At 47.7% G+C, this 18,599-nt stretch overlaps 4 protein-coding genes across 7 annotated transcripts; 1 reads left to right on the top strand and 3 right to left on the bottom strand.

Annotated features, from left to right (window-relative positions):
- Nucleotides 1–92: 92 nt before the first annotated feature.
- Nucleotides 93–2,574, bottom strand: LOC108127329 (carbohydrate sulfotransferase 11). 2 transcript variants are annotated; one of them, XR_011441894.1, is made up of 3 exons: nt 2,031–2,574; nt 495–1,967; nt 93–436 (listed from the first exon to the last, which is right to left on the bottom strand). XR_011441894.1 is itself a non-coding variant. In XM_017244344.3 (2 exons), the coding sequence occupies exons 1-2, from the start codon at nt 2,572–2,574 to the stop codon at nt 1,168–1,170; spliced, it is 1,344 nt and encodes a 447-aa protein (XP_017099833.2). In that variant the 3' UTR covers nt 94–1,167. The 2 variants fall into 2 exon arrangements, 1 of the variants encoding a protein (XP_017099833.2); XM_017244344.3 differs by having other exon boundaries at nt 94–1,967.
- Nucleotides 2,575–4,561: 1,987 nt separating this feature from the next.
- Nucleotides 4,562–15,716, bottom strand: Ncoa6 (Nuclear receptor coactivator 6). 2 transcript variants are annotated; one of them, XM_017244303.3, is made up of 6 exons: nt 14,777–15,716; nt 13,611–13,794; nt 12,245–13,540; nt 7,580–12,181; nt 7,003–7,512; nt 4,562–6,939 (listed from the first exon to the last, which is right to left on the bottom strand). In XM_017244303.3, the coding sequence occupies exons 1-6, from the start codon at nt 14,789–14,791 to the stop codon at nt 6,878–6,880; spliced, it is 6,669 nt and encodes a 2,222-aa protein (XP_017099792.2). In that variant the 5' UTR covers nt 14,792–15,716; the 3' UTR covers nt 4,562–6,877. The 2 variants fall into 2 exon arrangements, with proteins under 2 accessions (XP_017099792.2, XP_070133930.1); XM_070277829.1 differs by having other exon boundaries at nt 12,245–13,543; nt 14,777–15,715.
- A 364-nt stretch (nt 15,717–16,080) lies between these two features.
- Nucleotides 16,081–16,780, top strand: cype (cytochrome c oxidase subunit cyclope). 2 transcript variants are annotated; one of them, XM_017244306.3, is made up of 3 exons: nt 16,081–16,166; nt 16,376–16,555; nt 16,618–16,780. In XM_017244306.3, exons 2-3 carry the CDS (start codon nt 16,383–16,385, stop codon nt 16,679–16,681), a joined length of 237 nt encoding a protein of 78 aa, XP_017099795.1. In that variant the 5' UTR covers nt 16,081–16,166; nt 16,376–16,382; the 3' UTR covers nt 16,682–16,780. The 2 variants fall into 2 exon arrangements, with proteins under 2 accessions (XP_017099795.1, XP_017099796.1); XM_017244307.3 differs by lacking the exon at nt 16,081–16,166 and adding an exon at nt 16,182–16,229.
- Nucleotides 16,781–17,068: 288 nt separating this feature from the next.
- LOC108127314 (acylphosphatase-2) lies at nt 17,069–18,011 on the bottom strand. Its single transcript, XM_017244305.3, has 3 exons — nt 17,684–18,011; nt 17,357–17,483; nt 17,069–17,303 (listed from the first exon to the last, which is right to left on the bottom strand). Exons 1-3 carry the CDS (start codon nt 17,745–17,747, stop codon nt 17,189–17,191), a joined length of 306 nt encoding a protein of 101 aa, XP_017099794.1. The 5' UTR covers nt 17,748–18,011; the 3' UTR covers nt 17,069–17,188.
- Between the last annotated feature and the right edge of the window lie 588 nt (nt 18,012–18,599).

The following is an 18,599-nucleotide window of genomic DNA, read 5'->3' as shown; positions in this document are numbered from 1 at the left end:
TTACTGGGATTTCCCGGGTGTATTACTGTAATTTAATATTAAATATACCATCACACCGCCCCATACATTAATCAATAAATCATCGTTGAGTGGTAAAGAGATTATTTATTTTTATTTTACAACGAAAAAAGTCTGGAAAATTTTAAATTTATTTAGAATAATATCGTGTGTTGTTCTGGTTTTCATTTATCAATATCTGAAATACAGTATAAGTATAATAATTAAATATTCTTTGCCTTTATAATAAATCCTTAAACATCACATGAAAAGTTTTCTTGTTTTATCGGGGTTTCACTTTCACTTTCATAATTTGTAATTACTTTCTGTCCATTCTTTGGTATAATTTTCCATGTAGAAAACCGTAATATCCTCCGTCCGTCATTAAGCCTAGGAAAAACGTATCTAGTCCACAAAAGTTATAGACATAGATCAAGACCTGTTTATAAATTTCGTTTATATATAGGTAAATATAATAACTTAATAATAGTAAGTACCATATGTTGTGGTTGTAGAGGACTTGGTATCTTTGGTTTCTTTTAGGGGGATTTGGTTGTAAATACTATATGTGTGTAAATACAGAGTTTCGTTTCTGATTTTAGAGACCACTTGTTGTCCACTTTGTGCTTGTATATAACTCTCCAGCCTTGCCTTGAAGAATAGCGTTCTCGATATTTGGTATAGAGGTCTGTATAATATCCATTAGCTATATAAGTATATCGGTTTTGTTTTGTTATCAGAGTGCGACTGTAAATTGTAGAGGTACTTAAATCTAACTACAACACAACACATGCCACGCCATGTAAAATTTTAGGGTCTCGTTTTTGAATTTTGGTGGCTGAAAAAATCCATCAAAATGCTAAATCTTCTAACTAAGTTTCCTTGGGTCGAACCTTTTTGTCATTGTTTAATTTCGTTAATTATTTATAGTTATTTTTTGTAGTTTTGTTTTTTTTGGCATTATCTAAGAGAGGTCAAGAGTGTTTTTTGGTTTTTGCGTTTTTGGAAAACGTTGATTTGGCCTTAAAATTTGGTAGATTTGTTAGCTTCGGTTGGGTTCTGTTTTTCGTGTTATTCGTGTGTTTTTTAGTGTTTTTGTCTTCGAGTGTTGGTAAAAGGTACATGATAAGATTGTTTCACGACCCATCGCCTCCGAACTGATTGACTGACCTATGTGACCTGACCCTGGGTAACAGCCCCGTTCCCCACCACAGCCGCTGAGGCCCCCGCCGAGGAGGTGGTAGTTGTGGTCGTGGTAGGGTGTACCCCGGCTTGGACCCCGGCGGTGCTCTGTTCGAGACTCCAGGGATTCACCATATCGTAGTACTTGCGGTAGTCGTAGTCAAACAGCTCAAAGTCGATGCGATATATTTTGAGCAATTGGTCCAACGTTGAGCGGTCGAGATCGTCGAAATAGCGCTCGACCAGGGCCTCCGACTTGACCCCACTGCGCGCCTGGTTGCCGATCTTGCGCAGCTTCCTCTGCGGCAGCTTCCCCAATCCCAGCAGCAAGGACTCCAGGCCCGCCTGCCGAATGATGTACTCCGAGTCGCGCTGGAACGTCTCCGTCTTGCCGATGATCGTAAAATTGACGCTGCACGGCGTGCAGAAGCTGTAGATGGGCGCCCAGTGCTCGTCGAACTTCTTTCCCGCCTCATGCTCGGCGATCAGGAATCGCACAAACTCCTCGAAGGTGGGTCCGCATCTCGGCCACGGCCCGCCCAGTTGCCGTCTCCTGAAGCGGTGCACGATTTTGTTCCCCAGCGCCTTGTAGAAGGTGTTCTTGTTGCCCTCCAATTTGTTCCGGTAGGCGCTCAGTATCCTTTCAAAGGGATCTCTTACAAACAGAAAGGACAGGGCACTGGGCAGGAGTTCCATCAACTCGGCGAGCTCCGGCCTGGGAAATCGCTTCCTGGCCAACTCCAGGGGCTGCATCTCGGTTCGTTGAAGATACTTCACATCATAGCCAGCTAAAATGGAAATTTTTTTTAATAATTATACTCCAGGAGATCTAAGTTCCTAAGGATCCTCACCCAAAATATTAAAGTAATACATCCAAGTACTGCTGGCCGCCTTGAAGACATTGCACCACACGAGATTATTATGGCCGGGCGAGACGAAGAACTCCCAGGGATTCGGTGGGTACTTTTCCTGGAGCTTATACCGTTCGCAGACGGCGGCCAAGTGCTCGCTCCTCTTCTGCAGCTCCCGCTCCGTCCGGCTGTGCAGCTCCTCGGAGTACTCGTACAAGGTGAGGGCACTGGGAGAAGGTGCGATTACTGCAGCTGCGGCCGCTGAACTGCCGGAGCTGGCGTTGGTGGTCACCTTACTCTGCTGCTCCTGCTGCTTGCTCAGCAATCGCTGGCGCTGCAACTGCTGCCGCTTGAGCTTGAGCTGCTGCTTGGATGGCTCCGAGACATCCGCCTCCAGTTCGGCGGCAGCGACTCGCTCCCGATGCTCGTAGGCGTTCAGGGACTCGCGGAAGAGAAAGGCGAAGTAGCAGACGCCCACGAGCACACAGGCTCCTATCTTCAGATAGGTCTGTAGTCGTCTTCCATAGCGCAGGCGAATAATCATCTTGGCGATCTACTAAGGCGCACTGCCTCGGCCTCTGGGCATGATCTGCGAAATTCTGGTGGTTTCTGGAGGAGTAGAGAGTTTAAAAAATAAATAATTATTTAAAAAGGTTTTGGGACTAATCTAGATACATTCTATATCTTAATCGTTATATGTTTACTTGGGGACTTCCTTTCTGGAACATATGTACCTTTAGGACATCTTTAATGCAAGACTGGTTGGTTCTTAGGAAACCATATTTTAGAATTTTTGGGATTATTTAACTACCTATACTATCTACCTATAGTTGCTATGCTATCTATAGTTACATTAAAGCTCGAAAGTAACTGGTACACTAAAAAGATTCTTTCTTTTGATGTCATAAAAGTTGTTATAATGGCCCTTATAGAATATGCATATACTATAATTCTATGAAATAAAATGGTAATATACATTTTAAATATAAATATATATAGGATTAAGATTAAAGTATGTGATTATTTCTGAGATTTAAAATCAAACTTTGATAGTAGTCTCTCTATTTCGAATCTAATTTATTTTAGCAAAGTCTACCCATCTTCAAAGCAACTTGTCTCGATTCTTCCCATTGAAAAGCTCTTCCAACTAGAACCCGACTTCATATCCTGCGCTTCTGGTCCTGGACCTTGTGTACCATGCATATGCAAGAAGCAAAAAAAAGAAATTTTATTTTTTGTTGGCATTGCCACTTCCTTTTTGGCGCTCTAGCCGAGCGACACTTGTTGGTGAATACACACCAGACTACACTCGCTCTCACAACCATACCCATACCCATACCGATACCGATGCCCAGGCCCCATCCCAGTATGTACATCCGTACAGCTTTATAAACACAACTAGGTTCGCTGGCAAACTACGTCATACCCCTCACAGACACACTCACACAGTCGCACTTGAGCGAAAAACTGGCAACAGCAACACTCCAAAAGTAGGACGTCATCCTTAAACGTCAACATTTGCAGTTGCTGTTGCTGTTGGTGGTGTTGCTGTTGCAAGTGTTGCTGTTGCAATTGTTGTTGCTGGTAATGTTGGCGTGGGGGTCATTTGTTGCTAGGACTGGGAATTGGCCACGGGTATCTGGTAATATGGTATCTGGCACGAAGGCTGTAAAGTATTCACAACACCTCGGAGACCACTTGAGGGCAGTTATTGCTGAGCACCCTCGTCACCAGATAGTAGTTAACACATATGTCTCTGTCTGGCGTTGTAATTCGAAATTCCTCCTCCGAAAAAATAGTCCAGGTTTTTTGATAAAAAACTAACTCACCTTTGAAGTACGGAGGACGTTGAAATCAGCTAGTTGTGGCTCTGGGCTTTTCGTCTTTTGTTTTTTTTTTGGGGGCTCCCTGGGTATACAGCACTGAAAGCCTATGGCTGCCCGCCTCCCCGTCGGCTGCCTCCCCCGCCTCCACCTGGGGCGGCTCGGTTACGTGTTGCGTGCTCCGGACTTCTGGCTGCCAGCTCCGCTTCAGCCGTGCTGCTCACGGCGGCCACTCGCTCTCAACTGGCAGTCGACGGTTGTCGGCAGACGGCTGTCGGCTGTCGGCGGGCAGCAGCTGCTGCTGGTCCTGGTCCCTGCTGGTTCCGACTCTGGTCTCTGGTCCTCGGAAGCCGACAGCTCCGGATGGCGCAGGCGCACAGAGAGAGCAGGATGATGATTGACCAACCGGGCAAAGTCACAGGATGTTTATTTTCCCATTTCTTAATATTTTAAACGATGTGATAATAGTGCCTGGAACCAAATCTAAAATAGTAGTCTTGTATATATCCCTAATAAATTAAAATACGTATTGTTTTATTTTTTGTGTATATTAAATCTTTGTATTTTTTCTTTTTCTATAAATATTTTACTTTAAAGTACAAACAAATTAATAATAAACTTCTAATACTACGGTTTTTAAGACACTTTCGTTTTTTGTTGTTGTTCATCTTGTGTGGTTGCATTTAAATATATATATATATATATATATAATATTTTTAATGTGTGTTGTGGTTGTGTGTTGCTCTTGTTTTTCTTTTTTTTATTTAGCAGTATGTAAATTATTTATACGATTTATACAACTTTTCCATTAATGGTGTGGTGTGTTCTGCGGACCTATTGATGGCTGACCACCGAGGCTGATTAAACAAGGCTCACTAAATATGCTTGAATTTTGAATATTACAGGACTGTGTGGCTGGTGGGGCTATGAGGCTATGGAGCTGTTATGAGTTCGGCTTCTATATAGGTTTATCGGTACTAGATGCATATATGTAAGTTATGCTAAGGGTTCGGGCTTTACATACGCCTACGGTTGGTTTTGCCTTGTTTTTTTAAAGTAAACATGTACAAAGTATCAAAAGAATTATTTTAGCAATCATACAATATATATATATAAGATAATAATAATATTGAACAATATATATATATGCGTGTGAAGAAATATATATAATGTTGTTTTGTGTTTTTTTGTCTAGCGCTTTGCCTTTGCTTTGCTTCAATTACTTTACTCATTGTTTCCCCTATTTGTTCAAATAACATTTAGCAAAAATAGAGCCTGCCTTATATACAATACAACTTCTTTTTTTTGTTTTGTTTTATTTGTGTATCCCTTTTCTTGTGTGTTTTGTGTATGCAAAATATATAACATTATATACGGTTCGTTTCTGTATATTGTATATATATAATATATATATATATCTTTATATATGATCTTTCACTTTGCAAAACGACAAGTACTAGGCGACTGATTCTCAGTATTTTCCACATTTTCTCCTCATTATTTTTTGTTTTTTTTTTTTCGATTTCATTTTCTGGTGCTTGGCTTTTTTTTTACATTTCTTGACTAACTTATTGCATAGGTTTCCATGTGCATATATTGTTGTTAAAGAATTCGCGTTAAGATTACTGTCCTTAGGCTAGAGCATTTAAAACTAAAAAACAAATTTTCGAAACAACGCAAGCTTACAGAAACTAATAGGCTATATCTGTATGTACTGTACTGTATTCTCATATGTTAAATGTTACAAAAAAGATATATAAAACCTAAAGTAAACGTGCGGCCTGCTCTGATCTGATCTGATCCGATCCATCGCCTCCGATGGATCGCCTTCTATATAATATATATATGTAGACTTTCGACTTGTCGCAACGCGCTTAACTAAGACAACCTAAAGCTAGAAATGTGTTCATGTAGCAACTATTAGAATCAAAATATTTACAGAGCGGTTCATGGAAATCAGATTTTTTTTTTTCAAATTAAACTATGCTGGTTGGGTGAGAGAGAGAGTGGGCCTGGAGGTCGGATGATGCTACTCAGCCAACTACTTCGCCTAGTGTTACATTATGATAGTGGTGTATAGTGGTAATGGGAGCTTCTCGAATATGGTACGTACTCAACTAATTTGTTCAAATTTTATCTTCTGAGCTATACATTTAATTGCCTGTTTCACTTGACTAGCAAATCATTCCAATGGGTGGATCTCGGAGAGTGGTAGCAGTAGGTAGTAGAATGCTCGGAAACAGAGGAGCCAATACGGAAAGCATAGTGTTCAGGCGCTTGCAGCCCTTGTGTGGGTGTGATTGTGTGTGTCTGGGTGTGTGATGTTGCTCGCTTCGAGACGCAACATTATTGCAACTTGTGGCTATCACTAACTGTACAAAATCGTCAACTACAAACTACATCGAAAGCGTTCGGTATCAGTTCTATATACAACTGGATCGGTTCTCCCTACACCAGTTGCGGGGAACTGCTGCTGCCGGAGCGCTGCTCATCCTGAAAACTTAGACCCAGGTCGGTGTTCAGCTGTACGATGTTGAGTACCTCGTCGGTCTCCCGCCAGGCTTGATGGTCTTTGGTCGCAATGCCACCGCTAGTGCCGCCGGTCTCGTCGTCCTCCTCGCTGAGGATGTTGTTCAGACACAGGTTGAACTCATCATAGTCGACAAAGTTGCCGCAGTCCAGCGCCGTAGCATTGGACAGCTCCGGCAGTTCCACATCCACCTCCACATCGGCGGCACTACTGCTGCTGTGATAGGATAACAGGTGGTCGGCTTCCTCCATGTAGCCACCAGCTGCGCGCGAAAAATCCTCATACCCGATCGTTCCCTCGTCACCGTCCTCTTCATCCTGCGCCTCGGCCAAAGCTAAAGGAAAGCCGCTGATGCTGCTGCTGATCTCCAGCTGATGCTGTTGCTGCTGATGCGGCTGCTGGTGCTGCTCAAAGTCCTCGAACAGCTCCAGCAGATCGTCCTCGGGGGCATCGCTAGGATTGTTCAAGCCTTTAGCCAAGGCGCAAAACTCTGGTCACTTGTAGTCACGCGACGTTCTTCTCCGGCGACCCTCGGTCAACATGGACTCGCCAATGACTAAGGAGAGAGACATATAGAAGTAGGTTTACATGATTGTGGAAATTCTCCAAAGATTCTCACCTGCACTGCGGGTTTTCCGCCTCGCCTCGGCCACACTCTCAGCCACAATACCGGCGCTCACACTGTTGGCTCCACCGGCAGCTCCAGCCTTGCCCGGCGTTCCCTTCGACTCTGCCGCATGTGCGGCCGCTGCCGCATTGCTCCGGGCATAAATGATCTTGTTAGCCGCCGCACTGGCTCGCACACTTCGCCGGGTCCCGATTTTCTCGTCCGACGGTGAGGTGGCGTTGCTGGCATTGTGGTTCGAGTTGGTGGTACTGGCTGCCGCGGCGGTGGCTCCACGAGTCGCATGCACCACGTTGGGCACGCTGCCACTGTTGCTTTGGGCTGTGGTAACCACAGCTCCTCCCGGAGTCGTAGCGGCAACTGAAGCATTCGGCACACTGGGACTGTTGGCATTGCTGCTGTGGTTGCTGCTGGCGGCCGAGGCGTTTCCAGTTGCCACTTGGGCCTTGACTGTTCGCGGATTTCCGAGTGCTGGAGTGGCACCTGCAGCATTATTGTTCGTTTCTGTGGGAGGATTTGGAAATATGGATAAGTGTCTTCCAAAAAAATGGCCATAAACAACCAAACTTACTGTTCTGTTGCTGCTGCTGGGCATTCCGACGCGTCACATGCTTTTCCACAACTGACCCAGGGGTGGCCGCCGTGGCTGCGGCATCGTTCACCTCCACCTGCGCCTGCTTGGAGTTCCGCACCTTGCCAGCCACCTCGATCAGCGGCTCATCCGAATCCGAGGACTCAATCTCTATCTTCTTGTTCAGCACAGTTCCGCCACCGGCATTGGTCTCCGCCCCAGCCTCAGCAGGATTGGAGCTGGTGCTGTTGGCGGTCGCTACCGAGTTGTTGCTGGCAGTTCCGTTTCCACTGCTCACCCTCTGACGCTTGCTCTCGGCCGCTTCCGGCTCGGACTCGGACTCCGGTCGCCGTCGTTTGTTGTTGTTATTGTGGTTGGGAATGGGTGTGACTACGGTTCTCGGACTGGCGTTGGACGAGGCACGGGACAGGCTCTTGGCGAGGCCAGGCGTGGCGGCTGCAGTAGCAGTGGCTTCTGGACTGGCTTTGGCCGCGTCCAGGGGACTCTCCAGGCGACTGCTGGCCCGCGTCCTAATCCGCGGCGACTCTCCGTCCACCTGGGCGGGTATCTCAATCGAAATGGGCTGCAAGGACACGGCATTCGTCTCGGGATGAAGCTTCTCCGACGGCGCCTTCTCCTCCTGCTTGACCTCGGCTTTGGGCCCTGCCTTCTGCTCCACTTTGACTTCCATCTTCACCACTGGTTTCAGGTTGGCCGGCTCCTTCTTGATGCTCAGCAGCGGCGGAATCTCTTCCACTTTAACACGCACCTCCATCCGGCCCGGCTGCTTGCTTTCTGTGAGTTTCTTGATGAGATCATCATGTTCGAGTATATGGTGTTCGCCGTTCAGCTTGACGGTGCTTGTGTTCGTGGTGGTTGCTGGTGCCACAGTTGTTGTCGGCAGGGAGTTCTCCATGTTGTTCAGAAAGCCCCCCGTCCCCGCACTGGAGGCAATCTCCTCGAAGTCCTCGTTCAGTCCCCCCTCCATCTTGGCCAGCGCCTTCTCGATTTCGTCGTCCGCCTGCTGCTTCTGCTGCTGCTGCAAGGAACTGCCTGCCGTGGCCGCCGACCCAGTAGTTCCAGTCACTGTCACCGTCGTAGAGCTGGGCGCAGTCACTGGCGTTGTCACCGCCGTCACTGTTGTGCCACTCAGGGTAGTCACCTGCGGTTGGGGCTGTTGCTGCACCACCTTGGTAACCTGGATGGGACTGCTGGAGGAGAGCTGGTGGGGGCTCTTCTCGGAGAGGGCATCCATGGACTCGATTCCGCTATCCTCGCCACCGCCGTTGTTCCCATGGCCTGGCGTGCCGCTGCCATTGCTCGCGGGCGAGTTCCGCAGCGTGCTGGGCAAGGCTGCCGGGGATGAGGTAGAGGTGCTGGACGTCGACGAAACTGAGACTGATGCTGAAGCCAACGTTACGGACGCAACCGAGGATGCGGTGGAGGAGGAGATGGATGTGGAGATCGGGGCGGAGACGGAAACGGAGGCGGGATTCACGGTGGCCACCACCACATTGTTGATGGAGACTGGCAACTTTCTATCACAGATCAGCTGAGTTGTTTGCGTTGTGGTCGTCGACGACGATGTGGTTAGTGTTGCTGTTGCAGCTGCCACCGTTGCCGCTGCCGCTGCTGCTGCTGCTGCTGCTGCCGGGGATGAAGTCAAGATGGGAGCCTGCTCTGCAGTAACCTTTGTGATCTCAACTCGCTTCAGAGTCGTCGCACTGGGCAACATGGTTACGGCCGCCGCCAGTTGTCGCTGCTGTTGCTGCTGCTGTTGTTGCTGCTGCTGGTGCTGCTGTTGCTGTTGCTGCTGTTGTTGCTTCTGCAGCTGCAGCTGTTGCACGGCTGTGATGTATGGCGGCGGCTTATGGTTTTTTGTCATCGGCTTGCCACCCACGATGGGCGTGATCGTCGCCGCTGTCTTGATCGGATTCTTCATCGTCAGCAGCCGGTTGTTGTTGCCGCTATTCGAATTGTTGTTGTTGTTGCTGTTGATGGCACTCAGGGTGATGCTGCTGGGCAGGGAGGTGGCGATCTTGCTCAGCTGCTGCTGCTGCTGTTGCTGCAAGGTGGCGGGCGTCGGCGTGGTGCCCGTGTTGGAGGAGCCCACAATCATCTGGGAATCACTCAGCGACTGGGCCTGTGCCTGCGCCTTGTGCGCCTCCACGATGGCACTGATTGTCAGCCCGTTCTTGCCCGCCACAATGGTCCTGGTTTTGGTGTTTGCCGGTCCTCCAGTTTGCAGTTGCTGCGGCAAGGCTGTGGGTGTCGTGGTCTTCTGTATCAGCAGGGGCAACCCATTGATGTGGGCCGGAGGCGTCAGCTTGGTTTGCTTGTTATCCGCTATGGACTCCAACAGTAGCTGCTGCTGCGGCTGGTCGCTGTAGCTGCGCTTCAACTGCCGCTCATCACCAGCTGCCTCCTGGTTCTGGCCCTTCTTGCGATCCTTGCGAGTGTTCTTCACAACTACATGGTTCTTGCCACGCAGTCGGATCTGCAGGGGAGGCACACGCGGTTCGTTGAGGCCCGGTACAGGCTGCTGCTGCTGTTGCTGTTGTGGCTGAAAGTTGCCACCAACTGTGTGTTGCAGTTGCTGCTGGATAGTCTGTTGCTGCTGCTGCAATAGAGGTGGTTGTTGCTGAGGCTGTTGCTGCATCGGCGTCTGTTGCATCTGTTGCTGCTGCTGCTGGGGATGCTGCTGTGTTGGCAACGTCAACAGTTGCGTCTGCATGGGCAGCTGCTGTTGCAAGTGGTTGTTGCTCACCAAAGCCTGTTGCTGCTGCTGCTGTGGCTGTTGATGCGGCTGCTGGTTGATGAGCAGCGGCCCTTCGGTGTCAACCTTGTCCAGCTTCACGCGCAGCTTCAGCTTCTCCTCGGCCGCCTTCGTCTTGGCGTTGCCCTTCGCCCGTTCTCGTTTCGGCTTCGGGGTGGCAGTGGCATCCTTCGCCTTGCGCTCCTTAACACCTTGCTGCAGCTTCTCGCGCAGCAGATTCGGCTTCGCCTTCTTACTGGCCGCCCCTCCAATGGTTGCCGTCACCGACTGGGGCGAGTTCAGTCCAATAAGCGGGGAACTGTTGCTGGATCGCGGCGAGTTCTCCCCGCCCATCAGGTTGCTGTGATTTGCCTTCAGCACTGGGGTTTTCCTTGCCCGACTCGTGGCCGATTTGTTGGAGGCTATCGAGTCACGGGACCGCTCCGGATCACTGCTGATTCCCATTGGCAGTTGTTGCGCGGAGTTGGAGTCCTCTTCGGAAAACAGATTGGTGGGCAGCATCATGTCGTTGGCGGGATTGAAGCTAAAGCTGCTCAGCCCACCGGATATGTTGTTACTGCTGGAGCGGAACTGCAGCTGGGCAGTTTCCTGTTCCGCCTCCGTGTCGCTGTCATCACTGGCCATTGGTTCCATGTCGCCAGTGTGCGGATTGATTATGAACTGTTTCTGTGGCGGCCTCTGTTGCGGCTGGGCATGCTGCACCTGCACCTGCAACTGCTGCTGCTGCTGTCGCTGCACCATTTGGAGCTGTTGTTGTTGCTGCTGTAGCTGCATTTGCCGCTGAACCTGCTGCTGTTGCTGCCTCTGTTGCATTTGCGGCAGCTGCTGTTGCCGTTGCTGCTGTTGCATGATCATCTGCTGTTGCAGTTGTGGAGGCTGCTGCTGCTGCTGGTAGGGCATTTGCATCATTTGTGGCTGCTGCATCACTCCACCCTGCTGCTGCTGCTGTTGATGCTGGGGATCTAACGGAGCTTCTTGCAACGTGCTGAGCGCATCGCCGACATCCATCCCCACCGCCGACAGGTTATCGTCTATCAAATCCAAGTCTAGATCCTTGGCATCCTGCAAAAGCGATTCGAGATCGTTCTTGTCCTCCAGACTTAACGTCGAGTCCAGATCACAGTTAAGAGTTGGCAGCAAGGCGTCCAAGTCGTTCGTCGTCAGGGCATCCAGCACAGACAGGGACATCAGCGAATCCTGAGCCTGCTGTTGCTGCTGTGTCGTCGGCTGCTGCTGCTGCTGAGGCTGTTGAGGAGTCGGCAACTGTTGAGTTGGCTGCTGCTGCTGCTGTGGTTGTTGCTGCTGTTGTGGTTGCTGCTGCCCCGGCATATTAACTTGTTGCTGCTGCTGCTGGAGATTGTACTGCATCTGGTACCTGGTGAACTCCTGGAAACTACTCTTGGTGGCCGAGTCCATCGGCTTATTGATCCCGGCCAGCGGCCAGCGAGAGTTGGCTGCCGCCTGGTTGTAGTCCGGTGGCGGCGCTGCAGGTACATGGTGTCCCAGCTCGCTGGGAACAGAGGATCCGGGCGTAGGCTGTTGTTGCGGCTGGGGCTGCTGCTGCGGCGCCATCAGCGGGCTATGCATCGAGTGGTGACTGGAGGCAGGCGATAGTACAGGTCCCAGGGGCGAGGCCCCGCTCATGAACTGTTGCTGCTGTTGCGGCGACGCTTGTGGCATGGGCAGCGTCATCATCCGCTGTTGTTGCTGCTGCTGCGGATGAGGTGGCGGAGGAGCCAGAGGCAGAGCACCGGGTCGCAGTTGCGCCTGCTGTCTCAGCTGCTGCTGTTGCTGCATGGAGTTCATACCCATGTTGTTGAAGCAATCTGTTGGGATAATTTTCCAAAAATTAATATTCATTCTCGTCTCTTTGAAAGGCAAGTACTTACCAGGCGCAGTGGGAAACTGTGGCTGCTGTTGTGATTGCCCTGGCAATGCCTGCTGTTGTTGCGGTTGCATAAACCGCAGCTGCTGTTGTTGGCGTTGCATTTGTTGCCGGATAGCCACGGCCTGCGGAGACATTTGCTGCTGTTGTTGTTGTTGTTGCTGTTGAAAGCGTATTTGCTGCTGCTGTTGTTGTTGTTGGACCTGCTGCTGCTGCTGTTGAGTATACAAATGATTGCTATTGCCGCTGGGACTGAGCATTGCCTGTTGCTGCTGCTGCAGACTCCGCATCACCACGTTTGGCGGGCATGGCACCTGCGGCGTCTGTGGAGTTGTTGGAGAGGAAGGCACCACCGGACTGAGAACATCGCTCATTAGGAAGTCGTTTGGCGTCGCCGGACCCGACGAGCGCATCGGAGAGTTCATCATCTGCGCTCCGCTGGGACTCATGCCAATCTGCTGCTGCTGCTGTTGCTGCGGCGACTTGAGCTGGTTCGGATTCGAGTTCGACATGGCATTGCCGTCGTTCTGCAGCAGGTTAACTAACAGCGGCGACGATATGGCAATGTTGTTGCTGCCCGTCGACGTTGCCGCAGGCAGCGGCTGCTGGTGGGGGAGTTGTGAATGCTGATGAGGATGCGGAGGAGGCGGAGGATGGGTCTGCAGCGGACTGGAGGCGGGCACAATCGCAGGCTTAGCTATGGCTATGGGCGAGCTGCTGCCAGAGTTGGCAGTGGTAGCTCCCAATCCCGGATATGGCGGCGGTGGTGGCTGGATGAACTGAGATTTGCTGCCTGTCGGTGTCAGCTCGCCATTCTGCGACGGCTGCTGCTGTTGGGGCGGCGGGTTCTTCAGCACCTTCAGCGTCACGTTGGGCGGCGGTAGTGGCGGTCCCAAGACACCGGCACCTGCCACACCAGTTTCCCTGCCCTGCTGCAGGACGCGCGCCTGTCGCATGCTCTCGAATGGGAAATCCCGTGTTCCCGATGGCGACGGCAGCAGGACGGGCACTTTGCCTTCCATGGGACACACTGTGTTGGGCGATTTGAACACTGGCGGTGTCTGCTGGGACGGCATCTTCTGCTGGCCCGCTCTCCTTTGCTGGACTGAGATTGCATCATTGGAAACATTTTGGGGCAGCTGCACAGTCCGCTGTTGCATCTGCTGCTGCTGTTGTTGTTGCAGGTAGGCGGAGGCAGCTTTGCTGGTACTGGGGCCATCAAAACTCGGGGACAGAGCCACCAGGCTCTTGTTGTTGCCGGAAGACGAGCCAGCCGCCTCAAGTGTCTCGCTTACATTCTCTGCTAAAAAGCGGATGAACATAAAAATAGTTTTCTTTCGGGGTTTTTAGTTTAGTTTAGGATCACTTACCCTTGATTATCTTAATATCCTGTCCTCCAACTTTCAAAGTTATCACAGAATCGCCCTCGAACTGCACGGACTGAATGTTGAGGGCGCGCAGTTCGGGATTTCCCTCGGCGGCCAATTGGCGCAGCCGTTGAGCTGCATCCCAGGGGAGCGACACCAATATCCGCACCAGTGACGGTTCAAGCTGCTGCAAGTTCATTTCGCAACATTAAAACATTTAATTAAAGGAACTGCGGTAAGAGGAAGAGTTGGAGCAGGGAAATTGCTAGAGGTGGCCGCCCCGAGCAACCATCGATAGGCAACACCTATCGGCTGGTGCTGCTGCACGCAACACTAACACACACATACATGCACTGGCACAGCAACAAACCACTGGAAGTCACATTGTACGGCCAAACATTTAAATAATTGCCGTTTGGAACACAATTTAAGCCAACTTTTTTATTTCCTGATATTTAAATAAATAGACCTATAGCTTGTGAGTTTCCTTTTTTTATGCTACTGTTTTTTTTGGCTCTGCTGCACGCCAGAACGAGATGGCTATAGAGGACTCTCATTGGAAATTCCAACAACAATTTGTTCAAAAACAGGGCCCACTAGTGGGCATTTAAAACGAAAGGCGGCATAAAATAAGTAACCGCCTGCAGTTGGCTCAATTTTCCACGCGGGGCATGTAAAAGCGGAGGGTTGGGGGGCCACAGGTTGCATTTTCCCATGCGTGCGTGCGTTTTCTTCCGTCGTCTCCTCTGTTATCGATACCAATATCGAAGTCGTCGCCATTTTCTCTTGGAAGGGTGTGCGTGTGTGTGTGTGTACGAGAGTGTGTGCTGGTGTTAGTGGCAGAGGGAAAAGGTAACCAAAATACTTGCCCGCTGAAGGCGGGGGGGCTTAAAGGGGGCGCCTCACAAAAATGGGAAGAAATAAAAGACGCATGAGGTGGATTTGGGTTAGCCCAAAGTGCAAGAACTGCTGGCTCATTTGTGGCATTAGGTTTGGTGGAAGGTATTGCGTGGGTGACGCAAGTGACCCTTCCCCCTCCTAGAGTAACATCACCCCACCCCCAAACCCTTGCGGACAAGTGCAATAATCGCAGATCAGCTGTTCGGCAAAAAAAAAAGAAGGAAACTGCAAGAAATGCAAAGCGGTGCTCCCCGAAACACAACACTCACCTGTTTAAGTGGCATATCATCACACGACAATCGCACGCGTCGTAGGTTTAATTGGTAGAACGCTTCTCAATTTTCGCATCTAGAACGGGAGACTTTCGAACGCGATGCAGATGATACTTCAGGTGGCGTCCTTTGCGTTTAAACAATTGCATATTGGCATTACATTCAACTTGTATTTTGTATTATTTGTTATGGATTTGCACTTTGTTCCGGGTATTGTTTTGGGACGATTGTATCCATTCGTGGTTGTGGTTGTTGTTGTTGTTGTTGTTGGGCTCACTCACTAGTTTTCGTCGCTCAATTTAACCTCTGCGACATTGTTTTTGGGCATTTTCCACCGCTGCTACTTTTTTTCTTCTTTTTTTTTTTTTAGTAGTAGGCCTCACTAACACACACACTCGCGTTCACAAACACACACACGCACACACACATTGGCAACGTGCGGGGCGCGGGCAGGGCTCGCTAGCGATTCCGATTCGGATACGGGGATACGGATTTTCCTCCTGCGTCACTTTTCTAGCCCCAATCCTGGCCAAATTCATCCGTTCCCGCTAACAGATTATCGTTCACAGTTCTTTTCGGCCTTTTGTGCCCTTATTGTTTTCCATTTCACTCGAGGCGCTACGATAATATATTGCTTTTCAGAGGCGCCCGAATTTTTTTTCTCGTTTCTGGGCAGCACATTCGGATGGTAATTTAACACGAATCGCGAGCGTTTGGCTTCTGGGTAATCGCACACGGACGTTGTCAAAGGTTCGTGGTTGCTTTTTAGCCTATTGCTAAAGCTGGGGCGCTATGTTTTTCTTGCTTATTTTGTACAAAAATCCTCGTAATTATAGAAATTCCACGAACAATAACAACCGATTTTCGGGGTAGCCAGTTGTCGCCATTTTTATTTTCCAGCCAGAGATGCCAATCGGTTTGCTGCCGATGGAACGCACTAAATTTGCCCAACTTGTGTGTTTTTAGAGATGTGCAAAACGATAGTTGGCTATCGCTAACGAACGGTTCCGTCTGTGGTAGTTAAATGTTTCAGCTGAATACATATTGTTACGTAATTTAAAAAAAGGAATTTCAATTTTTAATTTAAAATAAATCTATAACTGCAAAGTTTTTGTAAGGAAATACATGAACAACTTCAAACACCGACAAAAATATCGAAAAAATAAACATTAATTTTTTTGTGTTATTAATTTGTTTTTTTTTGCATCTTAAATAATTTATTCAAAAGATGTAAATTAGCTAAAGTCAGTTCAATAAGGTAATTAAGGATTAAAATATTAATGCCAAGAAAATTATACAGCACTGTTTTCAGACCATAACATTCCATCCCTTGAGTATCGATTGTGATTGAAGTTCCATCCCTGGCAATTGACTATTTTTCTGCAATGTGAGTACATAACCGAAATTACCTTAAAACCCTATCTATATTTGAGTTTTTGGACCAATAAATGTACATTGACCAGATTTTTTACTGCCTTTATCTAACAAACAAGTGTCAACATTTTTTCACATTTCTTTCGTTGCTTTGTTACACCTTCCTTAAGAACCTTACGTAACTGATGACCAATACAATACAAATGCTTTATTTTTTTGCAGAAACGACATGGCCAACACTCCAGCAACCTCCAGCAGCGCCGGCCCTGTGCTCCGTGGCCTCCACAATGCCACCATCAAGCGCAACCTCGCTGCGGCTCTCGGTCTGTCCGCAATTGTGACCATTGCCTTCAAGCTGCTGGTCAACGATCCCAAGAAGGCCGCCTACGCCGAGTTCTACCAGTAATTTAAACATGTCAATATTCATCTTGATTCCTTTACTTAAGCATCTTCAATCTTTGCAGGAAATACGACGCCAACAAGTCGTTCGAGCGGATGAAGGCCGCCGGCCGTTTCCAGTCCTGCTAGGCACCCACAAAACCCCAGTAGTCTAAGTCTAAAGATGTTGCGATATCAAAGTGTTACGCTTCTGTATTGAAAAGTAAATAGATTTGAGTCTACGTATGATCTTTGGAATGTTTTACTTCCGGTTGATGTTCATTTTTTTGTGGTTTTACTTTTTAAATTTAATATTTTTTTGTGACTTTAATTTTTGAGACTTTTTTGACCGATTGGTATAAGTTCATGTGATTAGATGTGACAGTTAAGCTTTTATCCATAATTGATGTTTTGAGGGTCTATTCGAGAAGTATTAAAAACATAATTTAAAAAGGTTCAAAAAGATTTGTAGATATAATAGAAATAGATTCAAAATCTATCGAATAGATTTCATTTTGGGTAATGAAAACAAATCTCTTTATATTATTAAGATCTTTATTTTACTTGTATTTACAAACTTATAGAAGTAGTGCACAAAACAAACACAAAACTACATCAGTCGTCACATCATAAAGCGACAAAATGATGAAAACACATCTAAAATCTAATGGCAAAGTCCTTGTAGTCCAGTCGGCTGAGGTTTCCCTGGTTTCGCAACTCGCAACGATCAATTTGGCAGCCAGGAGATCCCTCGCTGGACAGCCAGGTCACCCTGTTTGGAAAATAGCTTATTATAATTCGTGTTGGGTACTGTGAAATACCCACATCTTTTCGACCTCCTCCTTGGGACCCTGCATCTTGCCCACAATGGTGCCCGCCTTGCTGTTTTTCACCCAGCCCGTGATTCCTGCCTTGGTGCACCGGTCGCGGGTATCTTTCGTGAGATTCAGGCCTGCCGGTTGGTTAAAGATATATCGTATTATTCGGTATAGTCTAGCGAAAGTGGAATGAGGCGTGAAAGGAAGCCAAGGACAGGCGGAGGCCCCGCAAGTAACTAGCTACTGTGGTTTTATTTTTAGATCTTTGCATCGGGAAACCCTGAAATTGGGCCGTCGGTCCCGGATCCATGATCAGTTATCCAAAGAACCGCACCTTGAACATGCCCGTAGACCTCAAAGTCCAGCGTCACAAGCTGTCGGATGTCTGGAATACCCATATCGATCGCTTGAACTTCACCAAATGTGCACGATGGTTATGTAAATTTCACAAAAATACTTTTCGATTTTTTAGATCGATTTGGATTTGCACTTTTATGGCTTAAAAGCAGATCAAGAAAATTTAAATAGCTCTTCAGCAACTGGAGTATGAACGTTTATTGATTATTTCAAAATTATTTGAATAGAAAATCGTATTCGCTGCGATCGCGAATTTGGTTTTCAGCAAACCGTCGCAAATTTCAAACTAAAATGCCAAGTTCCTACAAATTGGCGCTTTGCTAGCATATCAATTGCTTTCTATTTTGCGTTTTCGATTTGTATTTGCGTATTTATTTTAGCTACCCACTGCATTCTGCCTCTTTTTGTTGGTTGTTGGTCTATAGGTTCTTATGTTGTTGTTATTTTTAAGTAAAGAAAATTCGAATAAGACACGATTCTTTCGATGTGATCTTGTACACATTTTTTGGGTACCCTACCCGAGATACAAAAATTAGATTAATATTAGGAAATAAAATCTGAAAATAAGGATAGTTCTAATTTGAAATTCCAATAAGGTTCTAGAATCTAGATTTCTTTACAAAAATTTATTGTAGGATGATAAATTATGGTTGGAAATATGATGGAAAAATTTCAGAATTCTTACTAACAATTTTAAAGAATTTAAAAATCGATTTAAAACCTTTTAATAACCTTACACTTATTATGTAAAGGTATACCTTTATAAGGTCTCTTTAAATCCTTCTTCATACAAAGTCCTCAGATATGAACACCCCAAGTGCACTGTCAGTTCTTAAACATTCCCTACAGGTGGTCATTATCTTGATATACCTTCTTATATATATGTTTGTATA

This window comes from Drosophila bipectinata, chromosome 2L (assembly GCF_030179905.1).
Source record: "Drosophila bipectinata strain 14024-0381.07 chromosome 2L, DbipHiC1v2, whole genome shotgun sequence".
In the NCBI taxonomy this organism is placed as follows: Eukaryota; Metazoa; Arthropoda; class Insecta; order Diptera; family Drosophilidae; genus Drosophila; species Drosophila bipectinata.
The sequence above is the reverse complement of the archived record's forward strand: the minus strand, read 5'-3'. Positions and strand labels throughout refer to the sequence as shown.